The 16971-nt window shown below is 39.9% G+C and overlaps 1 protein-coding gene across 1 annotated transcript; it reads right to left on the bottom strand.

Moving 5' to 3' along the window:
• Positions 1-597: 597 nt before the first annotated feature.
• Positions 598-16342, bottom strand: LOC132974267 (rap guanine nucleotide exchange factor 1-like). The gene is made up of 23 exons (XM_061038187.1): positions 16084-16342; positions 15732-15880; positions 12877-13073; positions 12637-12793; positions 11542-11816; positions 8304-8418; positions 8048-8120; positions 7602-7724; positions 7349-7510; positions 6864-7090; positions 6498-6547; positions 6290-6413; positions 6138-6213; positions 4628-4712; positions 4027-4119; positions 3667-3855; positions 3496-3580; positions 3329-3423; positions 2831-2909; positions 2428-2529; positions 2238-2335; positions 1523-1663; positions 598-1402 (listed from the first exon to the last, which is right to left on the bottom strand). The coding sequence occupies exons 1-23, from the start codon at positions 16109-16111 to the stop codon at positions 1267-1269; spliced, it is 2859 nt and encodes a 952-aa protein (XP_060894170.1). The 5' UTR covers positions 16112-16342; the 3' UTR covers positions 598-1266.
• Between the last annotated feature and the right edge of the window lie 629 nt (positions 16343-16971).

Genomic DNA, 16971 nt, shown 5'->3' with positions numbered 1-16971 from the left:
TGTGTCGTACACTAGCAGAAATTAGATAGTTTTGTAAAAGATATGAGCCAGAGGAACCATCATCCAGCACCATGATCAAGTCCATGAGCCTATGTGGGACATTGAGAGAATAAACAAACTAAATTGTTGAGCCACCCATTTGTTTGCTATCTGTTGAAGAAGACGTCCAGTTAAGCAATGTGAACATCACCTTCTTGGTAGTCTGGTCTTCTTAGGCATAAGGGTGACCATAGTTGGGTGATATAGGGTGGAGGTGGAAAGGATAAGCAAAAGCTAAGCTCTTAAAGTTATTTGCCTGAGGCTTTTTAAGACGGATAGCTGACCAGTTACAGATAATTTCATTTAAAAAGAAATGATAATCTGATTGATTTTTGTGTTTGACAAAAGTGTCAAGATAAAACAGCCTAGGTAGGCCTATATGCAAGGCTATTATCACTAAAACAAAGAATGAAATAAAATCATGAAATCATGCCCTAAAAAGGTTTCAACATAAGGGCTCAAACGTAGCCGCAAGGTCAACTTGTATAAAGAAAAACACACCCTTAAAAAGGGAATATGAGCGTAAAACAAACAAGAAATTGTTTATGTACCTGTCTGTAAAGTAAACATGTTTATTTCTGCCATGAAGTTGAACAACAGCTTTTGGCACATTGGCATTTATACAAGTAGGTGTTTAAATGAGGCAAAATGTTGTTAGTTCTTCATGGTCAGTTGAACCTGTAACCTGCCTGATTCATTTGGCAGTGAAGAAAGTGTGACATGTTTCCAAGTATGTTGCTGGTCAAGTTTTACCAAACTAATAAGATAAGGAGGAATCTTGACAGACAAATGAGTATTGATGTTTATTACAATATTGCTATTAACACATGTACACTTCTGAGGCCAGACAAAGGAAGAGGCCACTTCCAATGGGACTAAAGGTTAGCTCAGTAATAACACTAACCTGCTCACGCCCAGCTTAACAAAGTATTAAGTATTTATATCAATTTACATTGTTGATTGTTGCAGGAACAGTCCAGATCTACATTCTTCAGCACACATTAAGCCATGATTAGCCTAGTTTATTAATACGTTTTTTTGTCTTTGACACATGTAGACAAGACCAACAACTTTCCAGTCTTGTTCAGTACCAGGTTTCCGTCGTGGTAGCACCTTATGATCTTTAATCCTCAATCTCCACATGCAAGCTTCAAGCTAACGCTATAGTTTGCCTTTTGATGCTTCCAGGTCATCAGGGCAACTTTTCGTTCGTCCTGGTTTAACCTGTCATCTCTGATTGGCTCGTGGGGCATTCTTTGGGCGGAGCCTGAGTGAGAGTTCCCACAGCGCTTCTTCTGCAAGGTGGTCACTGAAGTCATTAAAGAATGATATGATGTCATCGTTTGGCTGCAGAGCGTAATGACTGCAAGGAGAAAGAAATTCAGGTATTGTTTCAGGAAGGGAATTTAAACAAAGAGGTACTGCAATAATACAATTAAAAACAACATTTATAGAAACAATAACCATATTACAGGTAACTTACACTTGCTGATATGTCCTCAGGGTGCCCAGGATGTTAAACTGCTGCCAACGTTTGGAGAAGTTGATCTTTGATCCCTGTGATGTCATCACCATGTCAGGATTCCCTAAGTGGACAAAGGTCAAGTCCTGGAGGATCAAACCCCTGAAAGACAGAGATGTAAGAGAGATAGGTATAGTGGAGTTTACAGCATATTACCCATCAGGTAAGGTTTAGTGGGATTTCAATGTCATTAACACACAGTCACAGACAATGCATATACAGGATAATAACCTGAAGGTAGTGTAGCCTATAAAGAGAGGGGTAATCCACCATATTAACCTTCAGCTTGGTTAAATAAAGAGATGGGGACCGAAAGCTAAATATACTTGGTATTAACTTACATATTAGGTTAATATAGTGGGGTTCAGGGTCAACACAGTGGTAGGGTCTATATAGTTGGGCATTCTGGTGGACAAAGCGTTTCAAAAAGAATGGGTGGGGTTTACAGGAAATAATCAACAGATATAGGTAGTGGTAAAGGGTTATGGGGTATTAACAGACAATTTGGTTGTATATATTGGGTTGCAAAGATATGGGCTTATTTGGTATATAGTATAAACACATTGTTAAGGTATTTACATACTTGGGTTGTGATACTTGATGTATAGGGTTTATAAAGTAGAGGTTTACAGAGTATCCAGAAATATAGAGTGGTGAATACAAGGTTGTAACCTACAGGTAGGGTATGCATGGGGGTTCCACTTCAGCTAGAGCTGCCCTGTAAGCTCTAAACGATGAGGAGCTGTCAATCAAAGAGCTGTACTCCTCAAGAGTCTAAAACACAAATAAATGAAAAACTTCAACACACAGCACTTATCAACAGATTCATAAAACACAATTAAATAGGATCTAAAATGTGTGAAAACCTCTGCTGTGTTTCGCTGCCAGTCAAGGCGTCGCAATGGGGCTGAGTCAAGTGCTGACAGAATGGACAGGTATGAGTTAAAGTTGTTAAGTTTCCGCAGGTGCTGCATAAACACAAGAACACATTACTGGTATTTTACAGATATCAAGCTGGCACTATGGGTTGTTCTCAATACAAACTTACCAAAATTAATGTTATAACAAATTAGCTTATTTTATTTAACATTCCAACATATTAACTTGTGTGCAAGTTTATTACCAAAGCTCATTTTAATGTACATTTTTGTGGGAGGTTTTGCAGATAGGCAAAAAAACAATTGCAGAGCAAAGTAAGAGGTGCCATGATAGAGACAAAGCATCGTCCAACCTAAACTCCACCCTTCACTTTCACCTGTATGCCTTTACCTTCATGGTTTTCAAGAACTTCAGCAGCAATTTCTCTCTTTCTTGGGGTTTGTCTTGAAGAATGATGACAGAACGAACCCTGAAATACACTTAGTGTATTATTTTCAAGATATTTAGTGTATTATTTTTAAGATAAATGTTTATTAAAAGTGTACAACAACAAAGAAAGAAAACCAACAAAGCATGTTGTTATTGTAATTAAAATGTATTTAAGATTTCAATCTAAGACCATATGCTCTAGACTCCTTTTCTGTTGACTGGACAATCTTCATTTGACAATTTGTCAAAAGTTGAAAACAACAAAGTGACATCACATTGGCCTCATTCAGTGATTAGTCAGCTGTGATGACTGGGTTGTCTGGAAGACACCCACAAGGAAGCAGCAGGGTTTTACACCCTGAAACTCTGTTTTGCATAACTTAAACCAACTATTTTTTAAGCAGTTTGAACCATATTTTCTATGTCCTCTATGTTAATAGCAAAGCTGTGTCAGCTTACCAGTAAGAAACGTTGTTGAAATGTTGTGTGAACAGTGTCAGGTTTGGACTTTTCTCCTCGTTCTGCTCTTTGGACCACAGCAACAACTCTGGAAGCTAGACAGGTGAGACGGACAGGTGAGACAGGAAGGTGAAAGACAAGTGAAAGATGAAATTTAAAATTTGTACCTCAATCTTGTAGAAGAGCTCAGCGTCCATCAGAGTCAACTGCTCAGCTAAATCCTGACTCCTGAAGTCCGAAAGAGTTCCTGGCCTTGAAGAGAAAGAAAGGAGACGTATGGATGTCTGAGTGGACAACAAAAATGTTAATCAACCAAGAGGTCGGAGTTCACAGGTTACCTTGCAGCTACACCCCTGGCTGCAAGGGGGCGGAGGGACTCAGGTGAGCCAATCAGCTGCCACCTCTGCTCCATCTTGGACAGGATATTAGAACGCAGAAGCTGAGCCAATTCCAGCTCTCCACCAATCAAGAGCATGAAAACCAGGTCCATCAACAGCAGTAGCAAATCAGACTCCAGTTCTATTGCACTGAAACAAATAAGTTACACTAAATGAATGTGCTTCTTAGGCAATACTAAAGAAAATAAATAATTTATAAACTAAGCTAAAGTGGTCCTCTCTCTAGCTAATGAGATTATACATTTGTGATTGTTATAATGATAAGAAGCCCCTGATTGGTTCAGGTGTGTGTTGTCTTACCACAGCTCGTCGACCACCCTGATCAGAAGGTGAAAGGTCTTCTTGGCAGCTGTCAGATCTGCAGGTTTACATCCTCCACACAAGTATCTGTACGTGTTGATGGTTAAAGTTGGGACTGAATCTTTGTAATGTAATATGTGTTATGACATGAGGCAATCTGATCCTGAACAAGTCAAGACAGGTGAGAAAATCTTAAGTATCAAATCATCTGCATATAAGGACACTTTCTAACCCTCTTCCTGACTGTAATATTTTCTCATTTGCTATACTCTGTATCAGTCTTCTATATACAGCAAAACAGGTCAATTTCACATTTCAGGCTGATTCTGTTAAAGGTCAAAAGATTCTTCAAATGCTTACTTTTTTAAGTGAAGAAATGTAAATGTATTTTTTTCCTCATAGCTGTGAGTCAGTAGTTTCTTAGTTAATGATTATTTTAAGAGCTGCATGTGTAAACAGTCCAGAGTCAATGTACCTTATACTAAAGACATAAATAAAAGTTCCAGATGCCTCCAAGTGATCACAATCTGAGCAATCAGTATAACGTTTTATAGAGTTGTTTGTGCAGCTAATAACACAGCTATTGTCTTGTAGAGGATATCTCTGCTGTAGTTTGATGATGACATCATTTGGGCTGATGAAGCTTCTGTAGGTGGAGAGGAAGGCTTCACGGTACATGCCTTGGTCTAAAAACACAGACACACACATAAACACACACAGACTTTTATTTACATCCCGATGAATGTGAAGACCAAAGCTCTTGATGTTTCACTAATAACTGAGGTTCAGTTCAGTAGGGAGCATCATAGTGATAGCTAACAATTCACATTGAATTGTTCTTATGGAAAACTGTGAAGTTGTTAACTGAAGTGCAAGTGTTTAGCACTCAAGTAATTGTCTTTTGCCAACATGTTTGTGTCTTCGATTGACAAGTAAATATTTGGGCACCACAAGTCATGACATTGCAGCTACAAGATAGAATCTACCATAAAGAAGTTACAATCATGCACTCACAACTAAATATATACCTACAAGTTATAATGTCGCATCCCAAAACATTTTTTTCACCCAAAAGGTCATCATTTGATACCCACAAGTTTACTTTCCAAAGACAATTTTGCCCCCATAACTTTGGCCTTGACCAAAATTTAATTAATGGGACCCAAATTAAGTACTTCTGGGTGCAAGATACTTAATTATCTTGCACCTAAAAATGATTATCTTCCTTACATTAGCATCTTTCACCCACATGCTACTTTCCTGCTCACGCATGTTAGTCGAGCAGCCAGAGTAATAATTTCTTGCACCAACATCTCATTATCTTGCACTCAAAAGGTAGATTGTTGCACCCTTTAGTAATTATTTTGCACCCACATGTTAGAATATTGAAAGGATAAATTATCATATTGCACCCACAAGTTAGTAGTTGTGCCAACAACTTATCATGCAACCATACATTTTTATATAATACCACCAACTTGTTATTTTGCAGCCACAAGAAATCCCTTGCTCCCCATAGACTTCCTGCATTTGTTTACAAGCAGAGGTTGCAAAGCTAGCAAAAGCGTTGTGGGAAGTCAAACAACCATGTTGACTGACAAGGTACAGTCATATTACAGGATTTTGCCAAAATATGACTCAATAGTGTCTTTAGCCCATTGCTTGCAACATGTTTGCATGTGGAGTATGTGTATATCAAACTGCCATTAAATCTATGGGCTGTGGCTAAATGGCTACATTGGAAAGGGTAATTTATAATTTTGTAGTATAGTTGGTGTAGGTTTGTAAGCTTCAAAAGTAAAAAGCTAATTTGAAGGTCGACAAGGAAAGAGTAAAAACTTTTTGGAGTAAATAGGATTTATTATTATTTGAGTATACCTTTGGTTAGATGGCTTTCTGTACCTGGTAAAGCTGCTAAACATGAGACAACGACAACACTTTTTTAGCTCTGTTGTTCTTTAAATTGGTACAAAGTACTGGAACAAACATCAGCAAATCTTAATTACAGGAGCAAAAATAGTTATAGCCGTACATAGTGTAGCTTCTGTGCATGCACTCTGTCTGCTCTCTCATTTATTTTCTATCTTGTAAGAGTCAGTATGAGAACTTACTGTTTCTGTCAGTCTCTGTGGCGAAGACCAATAGAATTTCAGGAGAGGCGGCTTTCACGTCTGGCCCCTCCTCCTCCTGTAACAGACAGGTTAAGTTACGTGTGAGGGGCAAATATAGCTGTTAGCAGAGGGGTTAGAGGTCAGGACTGTACCTCATTTTTCATTGTGATTCTTTGGAGGATCTCCTGCTGGTCAGTCAATAACACCTCCTCCTTGTCCCCAAGTTGCTCTATGCTCCTGTCGAAAGGCTCTTCCTCTTGCTGGAGGCTCTGGGAACTGCAGAACAGAACATCATCATCGTCACTGTATTTCTTTGTGTATAGGTGTGTGCTGATATATCTGTTTTTGAGTGTGTGTCACCTTTCTCTGGGATGGTGATTGTCAAACTGAGGCTTGGTTTCAACTGTATCCTATTGAAGATAAAATACATACAAATCAGTGTTCAATAAATCTATAAGGTCACAGTGAGACTAGTTGAAAATAAGATCAGTGGATGTAACTTCTAATTCTTTATCTGGCAAGGTTTTTCTACTAGCTTCACTTTTTTTTTAAATTGCCTGTGAGTTCATTCACTTTCTAATTTGTGCAACACTCTTTCTTGGGAAGTGTCACAGGAAGATCAATGGGAAGATCCTATACATACTGCACAGTATCAATTCCAAAGTCATGAGAAAAGACAGGATGCAAGGAAGCATGGGTTTGAGGAAAAAAAAGAGAGGTTTTCACCTGCTGTTTCTTCTTAGGTGGTAGAATTGGAGTAGGAAGTTGCTCAGGTGAGGGGGTGGAGTCTGTTATTTGCTTCTCTAGGTGTGTTTCTAGGTGTGTGAGCTGGTAGGTGGTCTCCACCTCTCGCTGCCTACTGCTATATTGCTGTTGAATGGTCAAAGGTTGCTGGTAAAACATGGCTGGTGACTCGCCGCTGTAGGACGAACAGAACTGGAGGTACTGATGGACTGCACACAGACAGAGACACAGACAGGTAGAGACAGACAGGTAGAGACAGACAGGAAGACACAAGTTAAATAGATAGATAGATAGATAGATAGATAGATAGATAGATAGATAGATACTTTATTGATCCCGAGGGAAATTCAAAGCATTTGAAGTATAGAAGACCGAATGAGCTGAGGCTACATTTAGGTGATACATTTAATACTGAGTTTCTGATGGATTACAAAGTCTGAATCACAGTCTGGTCTGTTTTGACTCACTGTGTCGCTTCTTCTCAGGGAGAGGAGGGGGTGTCTTGCCGGGAGACAGAGGGGAGGACAGAGACTCATCAGGAGTGTTGAGGTCATCAGGCAGAGCAGGGTTTGGCTCAATAGGGGAAGGATCAAATCCGAAAGAAGTTGAGTCCTGAGAGATGGTGTTTCCTGTTGTTCAGAACAGCAGAGAACTGTCAGACAGACATAAAGACAGATATAAAGACTGAGAGACAGATGGCTAGCTCAGGCGACTCATCACCTGCAGTGCTCTGACGTCTCTTCTCTGGCAGGGCAGGAGGAAGGGAGGAGGGGGAAGGAAGAGGTGGGAGAGTCTCAGAGGAGGAGAGATCAGTGTGGAGGAAGTCATAGTCTGGATCTTCCTCTGGGAGACAAACATAGGCTGTTATAGATTAGTTCAAAACTACATATATTAAAATGTTATGCTTACATCTAATCTCAGACCAGCCCGATTACAAGTGAAGAAAAATGTCCCCTTACCCCCCTCAGAGACTAAAATAATATTAGAGTAAAAATACTCAATAATTGGATGTTTGTCCAGCAGGAGGGTGTCGTGATCCTGCCTTCTTAATCTAATTACAGAACGGAAGCGAGAGAGAACCCTACTTCCTGTTTCTGTCAACTTTCAGAAAGTGACGTCGCGCTCACCCTACTGCTGACTGGGGAAAAAAAGTGTGTATGTGTTACCACTGTTTGTTTTCTCAGCGGAAGAGTCTCCAGATAAAGTAGAGCACCGTTTGAAATACTCCTCGCCCCCCTCCTTTAACACAAACACAGACACACACAAAAATAGAAACACAGATGAAAACAGTAACAGATGAAACATGTTTGAATGTGTTGAAAAGGGCTTTCTGTTGTTTACATTTGGTTTTTGTTCTTTAAGCATAGCATTGTGAACCATATACTTGAATCGATGTGAATAAAAACAGTTGCATCAACATACTTGATGTAGCTGACTTTTTGCTTCTGGTTCTCGTCTCATTGGTGCTACTATGGCAACCCTGCAGGGGGTGGGCAATGGTAAAGATTGACGTTTCTTTGGCGGCAATGCTGGAGGACTGAGGGAAGGCAGACAGACAAACAAACAAACAAACAGATTGATACATTTTTAGAGTTGCACAACCTCAGTTGAATTTTCAGAATTTCGGAAGTGAGATTTTAATGGCCATCATCTGCAAAAATGTGTTGACAGTCAGTATATTTTTTTAAATTATATTTTATATATAGGCTATATTTATTACTATCACTTCTCTTTTTATGATGGTCACATTATTACATTTATATAATTTTATTTTCTTTCCATTAATGTTTACATGCATATATACAATTGTTCTTTCTCTAACTAATTTTTCATTTATTTTTCATTTATTTATTTATATTTTTGTTTGTTTTCACGCTGCTCCCCACTAAGTTCCGCACTTTCATGCATTACGCTGCCATGAACACATTCACACCTTTCTAACACACTACCTAAACATATAAATCATTGCTTGACTTTCATCTCATTTAAATGTATTTGTCTGTATTGTTGCTCTGTATCTTTGTCTTTGTTTATTTGTTCTCGCTTTAGTTGTCATGTCTATGTCATGTCTATATATTCTTGTTTCATTTTGTTCACCTTATCACCAATAAAAAAAAAGAAAAAAAAAGACAGTCAGTATGAAAAGTGGTGGTCGGTTTACTTCTCTCCTCTCCGGGTGTAGTTTGTTACACTGTGAAAACAGCACTTCTCATACAATTACTCTGTCAGCCTCTAAGGCTTTTTATAAATATTTTTTAGTTAAGGTTATTAAAAGCAGTTAAGATCATTTAAACAATACTGTATATATTTGAATTGCAAAGTGCTATTGTTTTATTTAGTCCATATTTATTTAGTATGATGAATAATAAACAGTTCCTTGAAGGTTCCCAGTCATGCAGGTCAATCAAGTGCAGTTGCCTTTTGGACCAAGCTTTGAACATTTTTAAAAAGAACATTTACTTTAAATCCTGAAAAGCCCAAGGTAAGTAGTGATATGTAGAGTTTATGTAGGTTTTTTTTCTGAAAAATATGTTCTTCTTGTACTTCTTTACGATGTTTTCTGAAGTTTTTGGTACTTCTCAGAGAACAGTAGCAGAAGGTGTTGTCACATAACTTGCTGGGTATAATTTGTTTGATTTCCATGAAAAGGAACTAAGAGAAGCTGATACTTTCTGTCTCACTTCTTCTTTTTCTGGTTCCTGCTGTCGTTCACTTCACACAGACACAGGAAGGCCAGAGATGTAGGGGAGCGGTGACATGTAATGCTTTCAGCCTTTCTGCTTCCTGTTTCATTGACATTTCTATTTCTACCTCTGTATTGGTATCAACCGAGTGAAACAGTTTCACCTTCACAGTCAAATTTACTTACAGGAAAGAGTCTCATCACAACAACTCTGACAGTACGAGTAGTTTTTTTTTACTGTTATCTATCAGGAGAGCTGTAATTTCTGTATAAATGAATACAGTTTTGAACTTTTAATCCCTCCTGTTGAGGCCAGTAACACAGTCTTTGAACTCAATATTGTATAAATAAATAGGAATTTGAACTTAAAAATACAAATTTTGAGGAAAGAAATGTTAACAACATCAACCTAATGATGGCTCTTTACTTCTCTGTCAAATACTACTTCATTATGACTCTATTTTGCTTTATTTGACTCTACTGAGCTGTTAAGTTTGACAGAGCCAAATAGAGCCTCAGAGACAGAGCCTCTACCCTGATATATTTAATGCTCATAGCATCTTTCCTGGTTTCCAGCATGTTGGGAGTTGGATAAAGATGTAGAAAGACAGATGAAGTCTGCCTGGGGGGGTTAGTTTGGATGGAGCAAAAACCCGGAGCTTTCATCTCAGAGTACAGAGTACAGTCCTGCTCCAAACAAATGTTAATTTGAGTAGCCTAATAGTTTTTAGTCACACCATGATGTCCATTCTAAATACAACCAAGTAGTTTTTGTGCCTAAGTTCAACCAAAATGACAGCTTCACATTGTTAGTCACATGTTAGAAATGGGCGTCTTAAAAAAGACACCATGGGGTCCCATAGAACAGCCCATACACCTGTCTCTTCAGAAACCAATGACTGCCGTCACTGAGACTATGTCCATGTTTTATATAGCCTATGCTTCAAACATATGCATAAAGGTACTTTGAAACAGAAACCCTTTTCACACATACGGAAATCCCCTGAAAAACTCCGGAGATGTGGCTACCCAGAGGGGATTTTGTGTGATTATGTGTGAACGCAAACAACCGCATTTTTCGCGCGAGCTTTACCCGAAGTTTATCCGGCCAGACCCCTAGTATTTTATCCACAGAATATCAGAGTGAGCTGATGTCTGAACGCGGCAGCATATACTCCGGATATTTCAATTTCAGCCAATGGAAAGAGAATGACGTTTATATACGGTGACCGGCTAAAGTGTCTGCACGCGACCACTACGATCTCCGTGCACGTAATTAAACGGCTGCATTCTGTTTTCTGTTCGTCAGGATGTTGTTCTCCGCTCTTTTGTGGATGTTGTCATTCCATTGGATTACACATAGCATTGATATAAAGGCAAATATTATCATTATAACGTCATGTAGCAGACTCTGTACGGCCGCTACTTCCGCGTTGTTTTTTTACGTCACGTCTTACCTCGGGAAAGTCCCCCGCTGTGAGGAGCATATGTGAACGGCTAGGTCGAGAGAATCTCCGGAGCAGTCCTCCTGTAAATATCTAGATATTATCCGGAGTGCATATGTGAAAACGGCTAGACTCAAAAGGGTATCCTTAAAACAGATGCCTATGGGTACCTTTTCATAGGATTTTAAAGGGTATCTTGAATCAGGCAGATGGTCCCTTGCAATAGTTGATTAAGTGGTCCATGTAACAGATGTTAAAAGGTACTTTGAATGAGACAGTAAATTACACTTTTAAGGGTGCCCTGAAACAGGTGGTTAAGGCTTCTTTGAAAAAGACAGAAAAGGACAACTTCAAACAGACATTACACAGGAGCTACCTTTCACTATGCCAAAGGGGTGCTGTGACAAGGGGTCAGTATTTGATGACAACAAGGTTAAGTTAAGGTCAACCGCAATAAAGCTGCAGTTTGTATCAATACATGTCCCATATGTTATTTTGCTTATTGAATTGTATGTACTTTGTTCAGACTTACCCGGGTCCCTGCTGCGATGACACCATGGGGAGGGGCTCTTGGACGGGCATTGGGGGTTTAGGAGGAGCTAAATATATTTGATCCAGGCTCCTCCTCTCTAACCTCACCAACTCCTCCTCTTTCTTGCAATGAGCTTCTGGAATCTGGCAGGCAGAATTCTTCCTTGGCGTCAGCTGATTGTTAAAACCACCTGGCTGTTCCACATCAGCCTGTGTTTGGACAGGGGACAAGGGGACGGAGCCTTCTTGTCTCTCTGTAGCCAACCGAACAAGTTCCTGACGCACAAACAGGCAATAACAAATTTACAAAAAGAAAATGCTGCTTTGATAGGAAATTACAGACAACAACAGGACAACATAAATGAATGGGACAACAGATGACTAGAAGAAACAACACAGTAAAAAGCCGAAGGTTACAGGACAAGATGATGGTGATGATCACTAGTCCATCTTTGTTTCCGTAGAAAAGGGCACTACCAGAACATAATAAACTGAAAGGGCAGGAAATAACAGTTTAAACAGATAGGAGCAATATAACATAAAATATCGATAATAACAGGTAAAAAAAAACTAGAAAGAAGAGGACAAGGACAGAAGATGAGAAACTGGATGGACAGAAGTAAACATGAAGAGGATACACTGAGCCTGTAGACAAGGATACAATAAGACTGAAACCCAAGTCCACCATGTGTGATAATGTCACAGTAATCCTTTCTTTTGGCTGACCAGAAGAGGGACAGAGGAGGGGAAGTAGTGCACAAAAGGCAGAAGAGGACAACATGAAAGTAGATGACAAACCTTAATGACCTGGACATACAGGACAGGACATCAGAGGGCAGAGAAGTTAGATAGCACTGGAAAAGACCAAAGCAGACAAACAGGACAGAAAAAGGAAAATAGTTGAAACCAGACAGAACCAATCAAAGGACAAACAGGATAGATGAAGATAGATTATTATTGGACAAACAGATGTCTGAGGAAATACAGGACAGAAGAAAACAAAATAGAAAAACAGGACAGATTAGGAAATTAACAGAATACAATGAGTATGTAGACGAGGACACAAACATCGGTCCAAACAATCATTTCTTCTCACCTTTACCCCATCCAGAACTGCTCGGATTGCCAGGCAGACACTTGCTTTGGACTCTTTGGTATCATGGGCAACTCCTTGCAACATTACCTTATCGACCCAGCGAATCAGCTGAGCCACAGACTGGTAGAGACGAGTGAGACAGGAAGAAATGGTCCTACTGCAGAGATGACAGTGAGGGTTAGATCAGGAGGCAGGTCAATCACTAATGTTTGCAATGAAAGATCAGCAGGCTTCACTTACCTGCTGTGCAAATGAGACTCAAGCTTGACCAGAGTCTGTATTGTCTCCAGGACTCCACTGGAAGCTCCACCAAGCAAACCGCCCACCACAGTCTGGTCCAGAACCAGCTTGTCCATTCCCAGTCTGTCCACCAGAGCTTTGAAGTACTGAAGAGAGCTGATGACGGCTCGCTCTTGGTCTGCCAACCCACACAGAGACTGACGAAGACACAAAGAAGAAGACTCTAGTCAGTGTCTTAGGTTGTTAAGGTAGGACCAGGCACATTTTTATTGGCAGAGTGTAATGGGCAGGATGGATGTAGAACTTGATTAAGGGAGCAATAGGGTTTTGCATTTTAATTTGATGCGAGCGGACATGGAGCCATTGGAGTTATACAAACAGCGGAGTGCGCTGTTTTGGGGCCAGTTGCACTTCTGCATTCCAGATCATCGGCATAGGTTTGAAGGTACAGGCAGGAAGACCTACCAGGAATACATTTCAGTAGTCAATGCATGGTACAGTATAACAAGAGCTTGTACCACGATTTGTGTAGCCAGGTAGCGTCTGATCTTCCTCATGTTGTACAAGGCATATCAACATGACTGAGCAATCAAGGCGATATGAACCTTAACTATTAAGTAATCAATTATGACATCTAGGTTATGGGCTGACTTTGTGGGTATAATTTTGGTTAGTCCATTCTGGATATTGATCTGAAGGACTGGCTGGGAAGCCACTGAGCTCATTCCTAAGCCTTTTTCATATTGATTCCCCAACAGTGTAATGCTGCATCACAGTCTTGCGGAAGCACGACATGTGAATAAACAGCTGGAGCTCCACATACACACAAACTCAGACATGCACACATACAGCGCTGTTCATGTCCGATGGCTCTGCCAATCCCTTCTTGCCCCTGTCGATCTGGTCTTGCCCCTGTAATGGGCAACCTCCAATGATGGCACAGAGGTGGGATAACTTTTTCTATCCATTACGTCCTCCTGACATGATATAGAAGGCAAGGCTTCACAGAGGTGTAAACATAGCGCCTTCAACTGGCAGTCTGAAAAGGGCTTGGGATAGGTTTGATGAAGGTGGTATCCATTTCAAGAAATCTACAAGGCATGACGAAATCTGTGCCTAAACTGTTGTGTCCACCGGTAGAACGGAAGACCTTGGTATAGTCTGCAAAGCAATGTTATGACAAACCATAGAAGCATATGATTGCACCAAGTAAAGTGGTGTATAATGAGAAGGGGAACAAGCACTGGCCCATAGACACAGTGTACAAGTATTGCCGTTTGGACAATTGTTCCTCCAAAGACACTCAAATATTTCCCTGAGAGGTAGGATATGAACCAGCAGAGGAGCCATCCTGAGATTCCAAGTTCAGAGAGTGTGGAGAGGAGGATTTGAGAGTTCTCTGTGTCAAATGCAGATGATAGATCTAGCAGTATTAGAAATTAGGGCTGGCCAGCAGCTCTAGCCAATAGCAATGATTCTGTTACAGATAGCAGTGCAGTCTTGGTAGAGTTGTCCAACTTAAGGTCGGACCGAATTTGGGTCAAACAGATTGTTCTTAGACAGGAATTCAGAGAGACTTTTATAAAGACTTTGCACTTAAGCATTTTTTTTACAGGAAGTGTAGAAGTGAAACTGGTCCGTAGTTTTCAACTTGTGCTGGGTTGGGTTAGGGGTGACAAACAGTTGTGTAGTGTAGGGTATACACAGGTATACAGAGTATGCCCACTTGTTTTTCAGTCTATACGGTATACCCACTTCTAAAAGGGAGGGGAGAATGAGTTGAGAGCCATTATTAGTTTGGGTTAAGATCGAAACCTTATCTGTACATTAAGAGGTCAACACATCTGGCAGAAGCAGATTCCCTCACAAATTTCTCCATGCTACACCTTGGTGGATGGAGTGTAAATAACTGCAACTAACGTATATATACGGAGGGAATTCAACCAGAAGTCTATTCATTCCTATGGGAATCTCCCCTCCGTAATATTTCGATCTGGAATATGCCTTGAGTACATTAGTGGTGAGAGCTTACTGAACATTCGCAGAAGGGATCTTGCCAGTGGACTTATCCACATGATAAGAACTAACTATGATGAAAGAAACCATGTTTAAGAAAACATTTTTTGACAAGTATTTAAAAATAAGGAAGTTTCCCCTTTGTTCCAACAGTTAAAGAACATGAAATGGGTTATGACTGAGGCCATTTAGCAGATGGAGCTCTAAGTCTTTTGGCTTCACTTCTCTCCTGCTCTTATGCTGTCGATACTTGACATACACAGTCCAAATGGTCACAACCAGGAAGTCAGGAAGGCTCTCTGGTTGCTGAGTGCATAATGTGAAATGTAGGATCCTGACCTTTTGGTCTAAAAATCCGGATCTCATATTTTCACAATCAGTTTTTTATCATTTTCCCCACTCTTTTTTTTTTGCATGGATAAGACATACAGCTTTGTGAGTTAGTGCTTTGTGTGCCTTGTATTGCAGTTTTTGTACTCTTTTTATTGCAGTGTGTGTATCGTGCTGTAGAGTGGTTTTACCTTATCATGTATTTCAGGGGTTGTCTCCCCTCTGTTGCTGTGAGTGTCCCTTGTGTTGCAAGTTGTCTACCTTATGTTGCAGTTTGTGTACTTTATGTTAAGCAAGTTTGCCTTGTGATGTAGTGTAGGGTTGAACCTTGTATTGCAGTGTTTGTTTGCATAATTATACGCATTCCATATGCAGTGTCTGTAACCTGTGTTGCAGAGGGGGTGTGTGTGTGCCCTATATTTCAGTGGGCTATTTGTGTACCTTGTGGTACAGCATTTTCCTGGTGTTGCAGCTTGTGTCCCACCGTGTGTGTGTTTGTGTGTGTGTACCTTGTGTTCTAGTGTGTGTTCATGCTCCAAGTTCAGATCAGGTGGTTTGACTTTCTGTGACGGGTTGTGTTTCATTCGCTCAAAGCGTCTGATCTTCTGTGAGTGGATCTTGTCCTTCAGCTTCAAGGTGAGAGACACAAACTGGGAGGCTGAAGGGGAAGAGGAACATCATCATCATCATCACCTTCCTCACAACTTTCATATTCATCATCATCACCAATATACAAAAAAGTAAAGAATCTTGGTTCAATTTCAAACAATAAACTCTGAAGTAAACTGACAGGAGGTGAATATTTTAAGTCTGTGGTGCCCAACATTTAGCACATGAGGAAGGAGAAAAAGAGGAGCTTACCTGTCTTACTCTCTGCTCGGGAGGACATGTCTGCGGGTGGACAAACAGACGACTGGTAGCGTCAGCCAGCAGTTTATTCCTCTTCTCTCATATTACAGATCCACACTTTGCTCTCTATACTCTCCCTATCTCTATCTTTATGTTTATCTGTTGTTTCTCATTTCATGTTATGTGGCTCTGTGTCACTCTCTGTATTTCTGTCTCTCTTCCTTCCTCCTTCTCTTCTTCCTCCTTCTGTCTTAGTTGAGTTGAATACGTTCAGCACTTCGGTTTGTCGTCTCAGTAAGGAGGACGAGGGAGGCGACATGATGCCGAAATAGAGTTTCAGTCAGTGTGACATCCTGCAGTACCATCTGCTGACTGGAAGCCCACATCACAGTTCTGTAATACTCTGAGAAGTTCATATAGAGTGCTTGATGTTTATTAAGGCGGGTAGATAGATAACAGATTCTGGTATGTTTAATTATATCTAAAAATGTGCCAGGATGAACAAAATTTGTGATGAAATATGACAACTTGCAATGAAGTAAAACAGCCTGCAATAAAGTATTTAAGAAAAAAAAAAAGGCAGGTAGATAGTGTACTAACTGAGTCAGGTGTTTAAATGTAGAAATGAAACACACATTGGTGCAGATATAGGATTTCTATTTTTTGGGAACATTGTAATCTCTGAAATACAAAAATGTGATGATTATCAATAATCATGGTCTTAAGTTTTCTTCAGGATCATTTATCAGTTTATAGTTGTCATAATGTCCACAGGAAGATTTAAAATATGAATTAGCATCTATTTTACAGCAGAAATAGTATGACAAAATGAAATAAAACATAATGAAGACAGAAACAGCCTTAAGTCTTTTACCTAATCATCACATTTCCTTTAAAATA

The sequence above is a fragment of the Labrus mixtus genome, chromosome 5 (genome assembly GCF_963584025.1).
Source record: "Labrus mixtus chromosome 5, fLabMix1.1, whole genome shotgun sequence".
NCBI lineage: Eukaryota > Metazoa > Chordata > Actinopteri > Labriformes > Labridae > Labrus > Labrus mixtus.
Note: the sequence above shows the minus strand (reverse complement) of the source record. Positions and strands in the feature narration are given on the sequence as shown.

Bases quoted from the DNA above. Each gene is read 5' to 3' on its own strand.
- LOC132974267 (XM_061038187.1), bottom strand. From the start codon at position 16,111: ATGTCCTCCCGAGCAGAGAGTAAGACAG. The intron at 7,511-7,601 runs GTGATGAGTCGC...TCTGAACAACAG, and splicing joins GAGACGTCAGAGCACTGCAG to GAAACACCATCTCTCAGGAC. The intron at 1,664-2,237 runs GTAGGTTACAAC...TCTGTCTTTCAG, and splicing joins CCCCCATGCATACCCTACCT to GGGTTTGATCCTCCAGGACT.